General features: G+C 33.6%; 2 protein-coding genes across 3 annotated transcripts in view; both read right to left on the minus strand.

Annotated features, from left to right (window-relative positions):
* LOC108752190 (ethanolamine-phosphate cytidylyltransferase) overlaps positions 1–3,800 on the minus strand; it is a 7,224-nt gene extending 3,424 nt beyond the window's left edge. Inside the window, exons 1-2 of the mRNA XM_018492861.1 lie at positions 3,739–3,800; positions 282–419 (exon numbers count right to left, since the gene is read on the minus strand). Of these exons, the coding sequence (XP_018348363.1) occupies positions 282–419; positions 3,739–3,785 (185 nt within the window). The 5' untranslated portion in view covers positions 3,786–3,800. The remainder of the gene's footprint in view (positions 1–281; positions 420–3,738) is intronic.
* Positions 3,801–6,369: 2,569 nt separating this feature from the next.
* Positions 6,370–13,573, minus strand: part of LOC108752178 (ATP-dependent RNA helicase dbp2-like) — a 7,550-nt gene continuing 346 nt past the window's right edge. Inside the window, exons 1-7 of one of the 2 annotated variants that reach the window (XM_018492849.1) lie at positions 13,534–13,567; positions 10,107–11,335; positions 9,738–9,797; positions 7,639–7,869; positions 7,312–7,482; positions 6,881–7,040; positions 6,370–6,762 (exon numbers count right to left, since the gene is read on the minus strand). In XM_018492849.1, the coding sequence (XP_018348351.1) occupies positions 6,895–7,040; positions 7,312–7,482; positions 7,639–7,869; positions 9,738–9,797; positions 10,107–11,335; positions 13,534–13,535 (1,839 nt within the window). In that variant the 5' untranslated portion in view covers positions 13,536–13,567 and the 3' untranslated portion in view covers positions 6,370–6,762; positions 6,881–6,894. Of the gene's footprint in view, positions 6,763–6,880; positions 7,041–7,311; positions 7,483–7,638; positions 7,870–9,737; positions 9,798–10,106; positions 11,336–13,533; positions 13,568–13,573 lie in introns of those variants that run through there. The other variant, XM_018492850.1, reaches the window with a different exon arrangement.

Raw genomic sequence — 13,573 nt, forward strand, 5'->3', positions numbered from 1 at the left:
TTTCTAACGTAATGATTAAAGTATATGTGCTAGAATCGAAATATTAACGTTCATTATATAATCACGTTTCTAAATATAAGAGAGAAAAAAGTGTGTTGTACAAGAAGTAGAGAATACTTGTATCCATTATACTAGTATTACGAGTTTCAAGAAAATAATATACAGAACATGAAATCGATTAACACATAATAACCAACTCTAGAATGACAATCAAAATCGTTATTATATAATTTCCTTTTATTTCTTACATAATTTCCTTTAATGAAGCAACAGATATATACCTTTCTTGCTCAGTGAAGACGGGAGGGCCTTTGTGTTTTGTAATTTCTTCATCATTGTGAACACCTACCACCAGATAATCGCCTAAAGCTTTCGCCTGCCTCAAGGAATTTGCGTGTCCAAAATGCACCATGTCATAGCTGCAATCAATTGTGTATTTAATTTGTGTAAATAGAGAATATCATTAACAAAAATGTTAATAAAATTATTTCATCAAAAGAATTATTTGAAAAAAATCATTTAGCATAATATAATATAAAAAATAGGAAATTTTTTTACAATTTTAATATTGTCCAAATTATTTGAGTGAAAGAAAAGAGTAATTTTCATTTGTATAGTAATAATAGGTCAACAAAAGCAATATCTGTATAAATCTATAAATTGTTTGTGCCTCGCATTCCATGTTTAAATAATATTGAACTAAAATCTGCAAATTGTGCAAACAATCGAAAAGAAAATATATTTCTTAGAGCATAGTAAAAAAAACTGCATTTTAGCATAAAAATGTCTAATAGGTACGATATATTAAAAATGAAAAAATACGTAATATATGAATAATTCAACAAAGATTTCGAGAAAAGCAGTTCATCAACACACTCCGAGTATAAAATGCTTTGGTAACTATTATATTACTCGCGCTTGTCGCGATAACACTGAATGCGAGTCGACGATCAGTATGGCGACACATACTGATTATATGAATCTGTGTGTATACATCCATCGCGTTTGAAATTAATATTATACAATTACATAGAAAAATGTGCGTAGTAGTTAGTTTCTGAGAAACAAGACATGAATAAAATTCGGTTTATAAATAATAAAATATATCGAGATAAAAAGAGAAATATAGAGATTAAAATTAGTGTTAAAATATTCAATAGAATAAAATTAAAATTGGCATGTTCGTTACATGTTACAATTTTCGAGTTTATTTTTGCATTACTAATATATATTGATTTTGATTGGCATGCATAATATAAACGTAAAATATAAACGTAAATTGAGCAAGTCAAGGTCTTACATTCCAAAGATCTTTACGACATCATAAAAAAAAAGAATTGTAATGAATCGTAGTCATCGTATACGAAACAACGATCATATTTCATGGACGCTTATCGCTAATCGATTATCATTCCAACGACTCGTTTGCTGGCAGCGTTACTTAATAAAACAGAGATATCGTAATTTATCTGAAATATGCAAGTTTTTTAAACAAGTTACCATATATTGGAAAAGAATGAAGAGATTCAGGACCGTGAACAAGGACTTGAATTTGGCGACCAACGAACCGGTCTATCATGTTCGTCCTGTCCCTGTACCATTTTATCAGAGCGCTAAACGAGGACGTGCGCTGCTCCGAATTATCGTTACAGTGAATTGCTCCGACCGGAGACGATTCTCTATTGCCAATCACGCGTGAAGTGCGATTTCGGAGTACGTTATATATATTTCCCTATTCGACTAATTTAACTAAGAACAATTTTGCCGAGAAATCTAAAAGTGTAGCTATTAGCTACAGATCTGAAAATAATTTTGTTGGACCATCAAAATGCCTCTTTTTACTCACAATAAATTCTCTCTAATATAAATGAAATAATAAAATTATAAAATATATGAATATACGAATATGTATAGATAAGAATGCAATTCCTAAGATAAGTAGACATTTTAAGAATAAATCATTCGTTTGCAATCAGCGCATGAAAGTTTTAACGAGAGGAAAATCGAAGAATTCTAATTCAAGAAACTTGTCTCTTCCTCGAGTATATTCCTTATATATTCCCGTATATTTTCTCATTCAATTAATCAATAAACTAATCTACTTTGCTAAAATAGTGAGACTAAAGAATTCACTTGTCTTTTTTCTTGTCCAATAAAACCTTTGCAATATAAATACATCAACTAAGTAAAATAATAAAATATAAATATTTCTTAGACAAGTAGAAATCTTATAATAAGAATCAATAATTCGTAATAATTCGTTTGCAATTAGTGCGTGAAAGTTTGAATATATGAAGAATGCTTCAAAAACTTGTCTTTCTTGACTATACTTGATTAATTTATTTTACTAGAAAATTTATGTCCATTTCTATCAATGTAGATTATTAATTGCAATAATTCTCGGTTTTGTTTACTTTTATCTAATTCTTAGAGATACAATTCTAAAGATACAAAATAACTCAAACCGAGATTAAAGTTAATCTAAATTAGTAGAAATGGATGAGACAAGACTTTATCATATGAGAAATGGATGAGACTTTTTATTACCTAAGAAATGGATAAGAAGAAAATGGACTTGCTTCTCTTCTTATTCACGATAAAACCCCGATATGTAGATGTATAAAGTAAATAGGATTATTATAAAATATAAGTAAGAATATAATTCCTATGATAAGTAGATATCTTTAATAAGAATAAATCCTTCATTTGCGATCACGTAAAAATTAACGAGAAAACTCGGAGGAACTAATTCAAGAATTCATCCTCCTTCGTGTATTTCCTCATCGTTAGAAGACTTCGAGAGAACACGCTTGTCTCTCCTTGTTATTCGTGATAAAATTCCAGAATATAAATTAATCAATAGAATATAAAATATAAATGAGAATATAATTCCTAAAAATAGAAATCTCTTAAAAAGAATAAAATCCTTCATTTGCAATGAAAATTAACGATAAAAATTGAAAAACTAATTCAGAAACTCGACTTCCTCGTGCACTGGATAGATTTGCTGAATTCTAATAAATATTTGTTTAAATAATACTAATAAACAATTTACTTACAGTAAATAAATATTTATTCAATAAGATGATACTACAATCAAATTAATGATTCTTGTATCGAATAAATACATATTTACATGTAATAAATATTTCATTTGTGTCATTCAAACAAATATTTATTAATATTTAGTACATTTTTTCCAATGTACATTTCCTCATTCGATTAATCTGCTTCGCTAGAAAAAAGACCAGAGAAGCTCTTGTCTCTTCTCTTTTTCACGATATAAAATCCTTACAATATAAATTGAATAATAGAATTATAAAAAAAAATAGAATTATAAATAAAAATAATTCTATACAAAGATTCTATAGAAACCTCTAAATAATTAAGGATAAATCGTTTGCAATTAGTGGTCGCGTGAAAGTTACTAACGGAGGAAGATCGAGAAAGCTAATTTCAGGAAAAACTCGCTTTCCTCGCAATTTTAGTTACGCCGCGCCGGTGGGAGGGTTGGGACACGTACGTCCGTGCAATAATATCGATTGATTCGCGTTCCTAACGAAGCTCGCGGCGAGGATGCAATCCTCGTAATCCGCACCCCGCGCGTTAGCGACACGTCGAGAAGACACGTATTATACCTCGTCGACCGGCCGCGAGCGGCGTCACTTCTTTGTGATTCTATCTCAACGTGTATTCCCTTCGACACGGCAAAAAAAAAAATCCACAAATGACACTTACCACCCATCGCACCAGACGCGGACCTCCTTGCGGTTTTCCTCCGTCATGACGGAACACGATCAAGTTTCTGACACTACTGACAATACTGACTGTCTCTTCCCACAGTTCCTACCGCGACTATCGTAACTGCTGAACTGGAGTGACTCGAACTCGGGCCGGAGTGACGCCGGCAGCCAGCCGTGGGCTGATCAAAGAGGGATAGAGAGGGGCGAAAGGGCGGAAGATGCCACGCGCGCGCACAACTTGGAGTAACCGCTAGACCTCGCCACCTATCTCGAACAATTTCCATTGAATCGGATCGCATGCGTTGTTTCACGCATACGTTGCGCAATAGGTTTGTCGCGTCGCGTGCTCCAACATGCTCCTACTACCTCCAATCATAGCTCCCTACTCACTCAAACTAGCGCTCGTTAGAGTAAGAAGAAGCTGTGGTAGGAACATGTTGAAGCATGTTGGAGTATGCGACGAGAACAAAAACTAATACGTTTCAGTGGTGGGCTTTAAAATCCCGCCGCGTCTTCCGCTACTGTGACTCACAAGAATTAAAATTTCATTCTCATGCCGAATTGACGTCATCGCCGAGTAGGGATCAGGACTGACGTAACTCGAGGGAAGCACGGCCGTTGTGGAAAAATTTAATTGGCGCGATAACGTGCATCTCTCCTAGTAACACACACAATTTCGCAAACGTTAATTTATTTCAATTTCTTATCTTGCGAATTAAAAGTCTACATGATTAAGCTTTGATCAAAAAGTGATTTTATATAAAGAAAAAAAGATTACCGAACACCCTATTATTTATTGATTTACAATTCTAAATTTTTTTTCTCTCCAAAAGAAAGAAATAATTTTTATATCGGCATCTCCATTATGGAATTGCCCGCATAATCGATTGTTGAAGATTATTTGACAGATGCGAAGATCTTATCCCTAAGAAATTTCACCTGATTTCTCCACATTAAGTATGATATATACGCGAAAATACATTCTTATGTCCTATTCTTGTAGGTAAAAGTTCTGTTATAAAAGCTATATCTTGATTTTTAAGAATTAATCGTAGAATGAAGTAGCAATTTAATTCGACAACACAAAATATTTTTAATTTTGGAATATTCTGAAGTGACAAATAATTCGATTATTTTAATAAATCAATATACAGTAATCACTGTAATGTCTCTGTCGAGTTTAAAGTTTTAATTTTCATTATTCTACAAATAAACGACGAACATAGAATCATTGTTACCTGCAACTTTAATAGTAATCTAGTTTTCTTAGAAATTGCATTAAACCGAAAAATTGAATTTCATTTAAATATACCTTTTAAACTCAGTGCTAGATGAACACGATGATTTGGCATATAATTTTCTGTAATAGATGTGCATATAACACTTCCGAAATTCGCGAATCAAAATATCACAGCGAGTTCTCGAAAAAATAAGCTATAAAAGTATTTTCTTTTTCTTTTTTACTGTGATATTGATTTGCAAATTTCGAGCATCCTGTACATTAGATACACACACATATATATATATAAATACATATATATAAATATATATAAACTACTATGAGTAGTACTCAATCATGCTTTATCTCTTCCCTATTTTGTGTATACACATCCTTGTTACAATGTTAAAAACCTTTTTGTTCTAGTACACAAAGAGGTTTTTAAAGATTAGGAAGAGATAGAAATAAATTCACATGATTAGTGTTTATAGCAATTACTACGCATCCATTGTAGTTATAAAATTGTTATCATTTTTGTTATCACTATAATCTAGCAGATATAATGTTTGCTAACATTACAATCTAACAGACAAAGATTTATTATATAAAATACAAAGTCATTATAGAATTTCAAATATATGATTAAACGTAATGAACAAAATAATAAAATTAAATATAGGAGCAATCTTATTACTTTTCTAGTCATCTTAAATTTATTTATGAATGTTATCTTATTTGTAATATTGAACTTTGTTACGCGACAAGGAAGAAGCAATGACATTTTACACATTCTGATGATTTATAGCATTGTCGATAAAAACATATATCGTAATGATGATGCGGGTAATTAAATTGGAAAGTTGGAAAGCTTGGTCATTGTGGAAAAATGTGCGATATAATCATAGACATAACAAATGTTTTATTGTTGCATGATAAACCTCGCTGAAGTAAATGTTTTCACTTGAGTAAAAAAGCAAATTCCAAACTGGATCGTATGATTCTCGATAACCAATGAATGAAGATGGTCTTTCCCGGCACTTTAAAAGATTAATTATTATCGATAATGTAATAATGAAATTATCAGGCGTCTTTATATAGGATATTTCAGAGTAAATTTGACATCAGCATATATATACACGTGTTTGTGTGACAGCATTCGTGACTTAAGACATCTGACTTATATATAACTTCGTCAAAATGTCACATCGACGTTAATTGAATGCCGATCATAAACACACGTTTATACATATTCATGATTTATGATACACAGAGGAATCTCTGAAAATGTGTTTATGATCAAAATAAATTGCAATTATACAAGCATAAATTAAATTTATATCGCTATTACGATATCAATAGATTATAGAAATAAATACGCACGTAAAAGTAAAAAATAAATACGCTCTGCGTCAAAAAAATATTATCGAAGAAAAATTACTTAAAACCAACGTTACGTTTTTAGCTTTTTATAGTGTCAGTCTTACACTATTTTATTGAATGTACAGCGGCAAGCCAATCGAATTGTAATACTATATCATTCGGCGGCAATCATGCGATAATTGACCGCTTAAATATATTAAGGATCCTATCCTAAATATAACATATGTGACTTTGCATAATTGATAATATTATAATATTACTTAAAGCTAATGAAGAGTGACGTGTACTGGAAAAGAAAAGGAGACGAATGCTCGTGAGAATGTGTAATTTTTTTTGGAACTATTCTCTGCAATTCTGGGCTCGTCGGCTCAATCAATCGTCGACTGCCATTATTCCCTCTGGGACGCAGATGTTCATATTCTGTTACAAATGAGAAAGACATATAGAGCCAGACAAAAATGTCGCCCTTATAATTTTTTCTTATTTAGTCTATCAATCTAAAATTTCTCTTTTCTTTGTTAGGTTGTATAATACCCACATTTGACCGTTCGTTCAATAGCCGTTTTGTTGCCTGTAGCTGCTTCCATATCCACTATTGTTCTGGCTATAGCTACCAGAGCCACCGCCGGAAGTTCCACTTCCAAAGCTGTTTTGAGGGAACGATTTACTGCTTCCATAGCTAGCCCCGCCTATGCCACCTATGTGAAGCGTACATCAAGCATTTACAAAACACAGTAATTTCACCCATCTAATGCTATGAACGTCACAATATGGCAGCAGTGAATATAATCAAGAGTCTTAAAAACTAGGGAAGTGGAAAGAATAGAAGGGCTAAGAATATGGAGACTTGATTGTATGGTGACTTGATTCATATTTTACTGATTTAGAATGCAAATAACATTTTTTCCATTTCAAGCGGACAGATTCAACAAAATTACACAATCAATTTTTTAAAGGCTGAGAACCCACCGCTACTACTTCCGGACCATTTGTTGCGATCACTTGCACCAGTACCGGAAGAGCGGTCGAATCTTCCTCTATCTCCTGCATCACGGCCTCCACGAGATCCTCGTGAACCACCACGGCCAGATCCTCGTCCACCGCCTCCACCACCTCCGCTGCGTCCACCATAGCGTCCTCCTAATTATTAATTAATAATAATCCCCCTAGTTAGCAATAACAAAATATTTAAACAAAAAATTTTTTATAAAAATTAAATATAAATTTCAAATAGATGTGAAGTTTTAGTACAGTATCTTTCAATTGTGTGTGTGTGTAATTTAAAAAAAAACTCACTCTGCAAAATGCCAGGATTTCGGGATAAATCATATAGTTTCGGATTGACAACTTGCTTAGCTTCTTCTAAAACTTGAATTAAGTCACCAGCCTTGTGAGCATTGCCAGGTGTGAAAAAGGCGTACGCGGTTCCTGTACGCTGCGAACGACCCGTACGTCCGATACGGTGCACATAGTCCTCAGAGTTAGACGGATAGTCCAAGTTTATCACAAATTTGACATCCTCGACATCTGCGAGATACATCAAGTTATAATAACAGCACACGGAAAACACTTGTTCCTTTGTGGTTCAATTAACTTATAAAGCGAATACATTCAAGCATTTTACCAGGACGTTGTCTTTGCTAATGGAATTAAAGAATGTTTTCAAGTTACCATTATTGAATATTCTGCAGCAAGATTTGAAACATTTATAATGCTGCGCTACGTGGCCGACATTTTAAAACATATTTTAGACATGAAGAACGGACAAAAAATTACCTCAAATAATAAAAAATATTGTTCCAAGGTGCAATAAAGTAGCTTTAGTTCCATTTGCAATTTATATATAACATTCAAGTTGACCACAAAGAGCAAGTCTGCATGTAATTACCTGTTTGCGACTAGAGCTGGAAATGTAAATACATTTTTTGGAAATGTAGAGGAATCAGAGCTCAGATGGTTCTCATGGAATTCTCGCTTCACGTATTAGCGAGCTCTACATTTTTATTCTTAGTCATTTTTACACCCTTCTCTCCCGCACCAAAGTATGGATCTGTGCTGGATATTTCGAAATTTGGTCCTTGTACATTGCTTCGGTGAAGAGGTTGGAACACCAAGTGAGCACCTTGCGTTCTCCACTCAACCCCCACATGTACTCCCCCATCAAATAATTAGCATCAAGAATTACGCACCGCAATATTGTGAAGACTCCTTCCTATTTTGATGCAATAATTATTAATAATTATCGCTACTCCTCATTTGTTCACCCTAACTTACAGAAAGTCTTTGACAAATCAAATTCATAAATAATATAAATATTATGCAAAGATTTCAGAATATGCTCTAAAAGTTGTTTACACTTATACCGAGTTTTTACGTGAAATAAAAAGCGGTGTTTAAACAATATCACAAATAATGCAGAGCGCGACTTGATGCAATTTACTTATCAATTTAACAAATGTATAACCGACAACAATATCTATCCTTTTTGTTCTTTTCTTTTTCGTCCTTATGCTAAACGCCCTAACATTACAATTTCCATACTTTGGACCGTCGCAGGTACAGAGTGAGAGTGTTTTTCGAGTGGCAAGGTGGCCGAGGCACAGCGTTTGGTTAGCTTGTTGCGAGGGGGCGGCGACCAGCAGTCACGCCCCGTTCAATTATATTTTCCAAAGCTAGTTGCAGAGTTCTAAGACTCCAGAGTCGCATGTGCCTCTGAAAACACATAGAACAGCACGTTAATACCAGACTGACAGGACTTGTTTCGATCTGAGAGTACAAAATCGGAAGAGATAAACCTGCCTCTAAATCGCTTACCTGATTTCCTATTCTTAAAGCTGAAATATTTTGACGTTCTTTTTATATTATTTATTCTGTCGATCATATCGTTTAAAGTCTATTTAACGTGAATGTTACCGATCAAAAATAAAATGCGTGAAAATATCAAAAGAACGCCAAAATCCACCTATGTACACTAGTCTATGCCTATGATAAAAGAAGACTTAGAAGAAGTTAACAAAACAATTAAAACTTATTCCTTCATTAATCGTATCGCTGAAAAGACAATGGCAATGTTAATTGCTCTAGTGCGCTCTATAACGCGCACCACCGAAACTTTCAATAATTAGTAGGCGAAAAGAAAGAATTAGCGATTAAAATTAATGAAACTGAAGATGTCAATGGTAAAATCAAATAGGATATTTAACTAGTCGTTCCTGGAATTCCTTAAGAATAATAAATTATCTCCAGCCACACTGGTAAGAAGGTAATGTCAATCAGTCTGGCACATGCCGTTATCCCACGTTATTGCCACATTACAATACCACGACTTTCACAAATGTGAAATAACCATCGCAGCCTGACCCTTACATCATACCTATATATCTGCAAATTCTTACCTAAACCTCTCGCCGCCACATCAGTAGCCACAAGGATGGCAGATCTGCTATTCCGGAACTCTAAAATAACATCTCTTGTATCACAAATAATATTACAAAAGGTAATATATAAGTAAATAAAGATAAATCAAATAAATATAAAAAACAGTATTTAGCTCAATTTTGTTTTAACAAGTATAAAGAATTATATAAAATACTGAGATTTTTTAATATTACAAAAACAATTTTTGTATAAATGTTTATAATTAGAATTTTTCTAACTTTACTTATTTAAATAGAATTAATTTAAAATAAAAAATTTCAAGTGGCATTTATTAAAAATGTTAATATTTGCTTCTCGTGTATTTAAAAAATCATAATAGCACTTACGATTTAATACATAATCTCTTTCTTGTTGGCTTTTATCTCCGTGAATACCAATCGCTTGCCATCCGTATCTATTAATAGCTCTTGTTATATCATCCACTTTCCTTTTAGTTTCGACAAATATTATAGTCTTATTTTCCGGTTCGTTTGAGATTTCTTCTAATAATTTCATGAGCTTACTCTCCTTTTCATATTCCTCACATACATCAACGATTTGCAGAATATTGTGATTGGCAGCCAATTGCAGAGAACCAATGTTGATCTGTATGTAATCCGTTAGGAATTCTTCCGCGAGATTACGTACTTCCTTTGGCCATGTCGCCGACCACATGAGAGTCTGACGGTCGGGACGTATTTGTTCTACAATTTTCCTAATTTGAGGCTCGAAGCCCATATCGAGCATTCTATCGGCCTCATCAAGTACTAAATATGTACATCTACGTAGATTAGTTGTGCCACGTTCCAAAAAGTCTATAAGACGTCCTGGCGTAGCAATGCAAATCTCTACGCCGCGCTCGAGGTCGCGCGCCTGAGGTCCTTTCGGAGCACCACCGAAGATGCATGTGTTTCGCACCTGAGAAGACATGCCAAAATCTGACGCTACTTGTTGAATTTGTTGTGCCAATTCTCGAGTTGGTGCTAAGATCAATGCGATCGGCCCATCGTTCCTGCTCAGTCTAGGCTGATGATTTATATGCACGATCGCTGGTAAAATGTATGCCAAAGTCTTTCCCGAACCCGTTTGCGCTATACCGACCATATCTCGGCCGGACAAGGCAATAGGCCAACCTTGTGCCTGGATCGCGGTTGGTTCACCAAATCCTTGTCTACGAATCTCGTTGAGAACATAGTCTGGGAAGCCACCTTCTTCGAAATAAATATTGGGACCTGGAACGTTAGCCCCCTTCACAGTAATCTCTTTATTGGAACGATATGCCTCTACAGCGTGAATACTTCGTGCCATTACGTTAGGATGTGGCTGATAAAAGTCCTTTCTGAATTGTGGTAGAGTGCTCATATCCCATCGTGGTTTACGTAATCGTTCCCCAGGCTGCCGATTTTTAAAATTGTTGTTTCCAAAATTGTTGTCTCTGTTTCCGCTGCTGCCAAATCTATTGCCTCCTCCGCCTCCATCACGTCCGCCGAATCTACCACCACCACCACGTGCTCCACCGCCACCTCCTCCTCCTCCTCCTCGTCTATCAGAACGATCAGAGCGGTCGCCATATGCCCTTTTTGCAAATAAAATAAATCATTAATTCTTTAATAAAACTTTAATTCGGTTAATTAAATAAAACCTTAATTCTTTAAGAAGTAAAAGAAGCAAATATCGCGTTACTCTAAGAGCATAAGTAAATTAAAGAGTCTTTTTTTATTTCTGCACCAGATTTTTCTTTTCCATCAAATATCAAATATCCCACACACAAATTTCAAACACGTTATGTATCTATTTCACTTATAGAGATGGAAACAGAATCTTGCATAAAGTATAAGAAAATGAATCAATCAGTCTTTTATTTCTTCTATTTCTATAAAATAAAAGACTGATTGATTTTCTTATGTTTTATGCAAAGATCTGTACTTTTAAGCTAAACTTCTTAAGGATGTTCTCGTGCTACTTCCTAATCAATAGACAATTTATTCATAGTAAGATGTAAAACAATTAAAATAATAGAATGAAAAGATTACTAACAATATCTTATGCCATTATACATAATTATTGTTAATATTTGATATTATTAAATATTTTCAAACTGACAAAATAAAAGTTTTAAGATGCTCATTTGATGTACACGCATCATCCATTTGTCCGATATATATTCTAGTTTTTTTTATTAAAAAATATAAATTTCTTGTAAATTGTACGATTAGTTTAAACGAAACTTTACGAGAACAAACTGAAGTGTTTACTTTATAATTATAATGATTTTTAAATTGCTGCCTTATACAAAAGTCACAATTTAAAAGAGAATAACTACAGAATAAGATTATATCTTCAACTTGTAATGTAAAATTCTATAAATTTAGAATTAAATATCTTCAAAATGATATAGTAAAAGTCAATTTAAAAAGAAATTTTAAAGATAGAGATTATTAACTTTTGTATTATAAACTTGTATATTATAGACTTATATTTCATCAAACGCGAGAACCTTAAAGTCATGGCACATAGAAAAACTTAAAACGTAAGACTTAAGCAATAAGCGAATTAACAGATCACAGTAGAAGCAATTGCAAATCCAACATGTTGATTTCCTTACTTAGTCTTACATCTAAGTTTTTTTTTTCATGTTAAAAGAAAAAAAAAGAAAAAATGAAAAAGTTCGACTAATAAGAACAGATTCAAAGGTTTACGACCTTAAGTTCCAAAAATGTACACTATTCAGTTATAGAAAACAGAGCTATTTTTTTCCCTTTTATTTTAAGGATATGTGTGCATGTGCTTAGCTATTTGCATACCTAGATTCTTTAGCATGCTACATATTTGTAATCAAAATATAAAAATTATCAAACAAGATGAGGTACTGCTATGAATAGCAAGCAGCACATAGGAAAAACTTATAGGTCGAATAACATTTGTTTTTTGTATTTGAATTCTTTGTACTTTTTACTTTTCTTCTTTCCTTTTTCATCTAATTATATAGCTATCTCATTTTAAGTGCAAAAATTAAAAAAAAACAGCTACAAAAATAGATATACTCTACTCCTAGTATTGTATATTCGACAAGTTTCTCCTAATTAATTAGCCATGGAAAATAGAAAATTCTCTCCCTCTCTCTCTCTATTTCAGAAATTCTATCATGTCCGTTCTAAGAATTAGAAAAAAGCCTAAACTCAAGATTAAAGTTAATTTACATCAGAAGAAATGGCACCAACAATGAAAAGATTTATCGCATAAGGAAGACTTTAGCTTCGGCTTATGTAATATAATTCGCTTATTCTTCCTCATTTCCTAACAATCTATAGCTATTCATTACCAGTTAATTGCCCGTAACTTCCTGAAACTTCCTAGCGCTATGACTCATTATTTCGCTTCTTTCCTCAATAAATTTCTATACAAATGAAAATCGCGAACTCGAAGATCCTTTCGCGTGCGAGTCTCAAGTGGAATCTTTCGCGATTTTTTTTTTTTTGCAAACGTGACGCGCGTGCAAATACATGCAAGGTAATCTGCGATCCAGGAGATTTCGAGTCGCGTAATTTCGTTCAGCTACACGGTTATATGTTTCGCGCGTGTAATATCCAGACAGAGTCCATTTCGAGACGTCGCGATTTCCATTACGAATTCTCACGATCGCGATCACGCCGAGATCGCGACAAAGGATCCGTTCGCAAAATGGCGTACAAGGGTGCGAGCGAACAAGTAGCAGCGTTAAATGGAAAAGCGACGAGAGCGAAATTCGCCTCACGTCGTCTTGCACGAACTTACATTGCAACGGGTGGGAATATGTCACTGTCCTGTGTGCGAT

Source organism: Trachymyrmex septentrionalis, unplaced genomic scaffold, assembly GCF_001594115.1.
Source record: "Trachymyrmex septentrionalis isolate Tsep2-gDNA-1 unplaced genomic scaffold, Tsep1.0 scaffold59, whole genome shotgun sequence".
In the NCBI taxonomy this organism is placed as follows: domain Eukaryota; kingdom Metazoa; phylum Arthropoda; class Insecta; order Hymenoptera; family Formicidae; genus Trachymyrmex; species Trachymyrmex septentrionalis.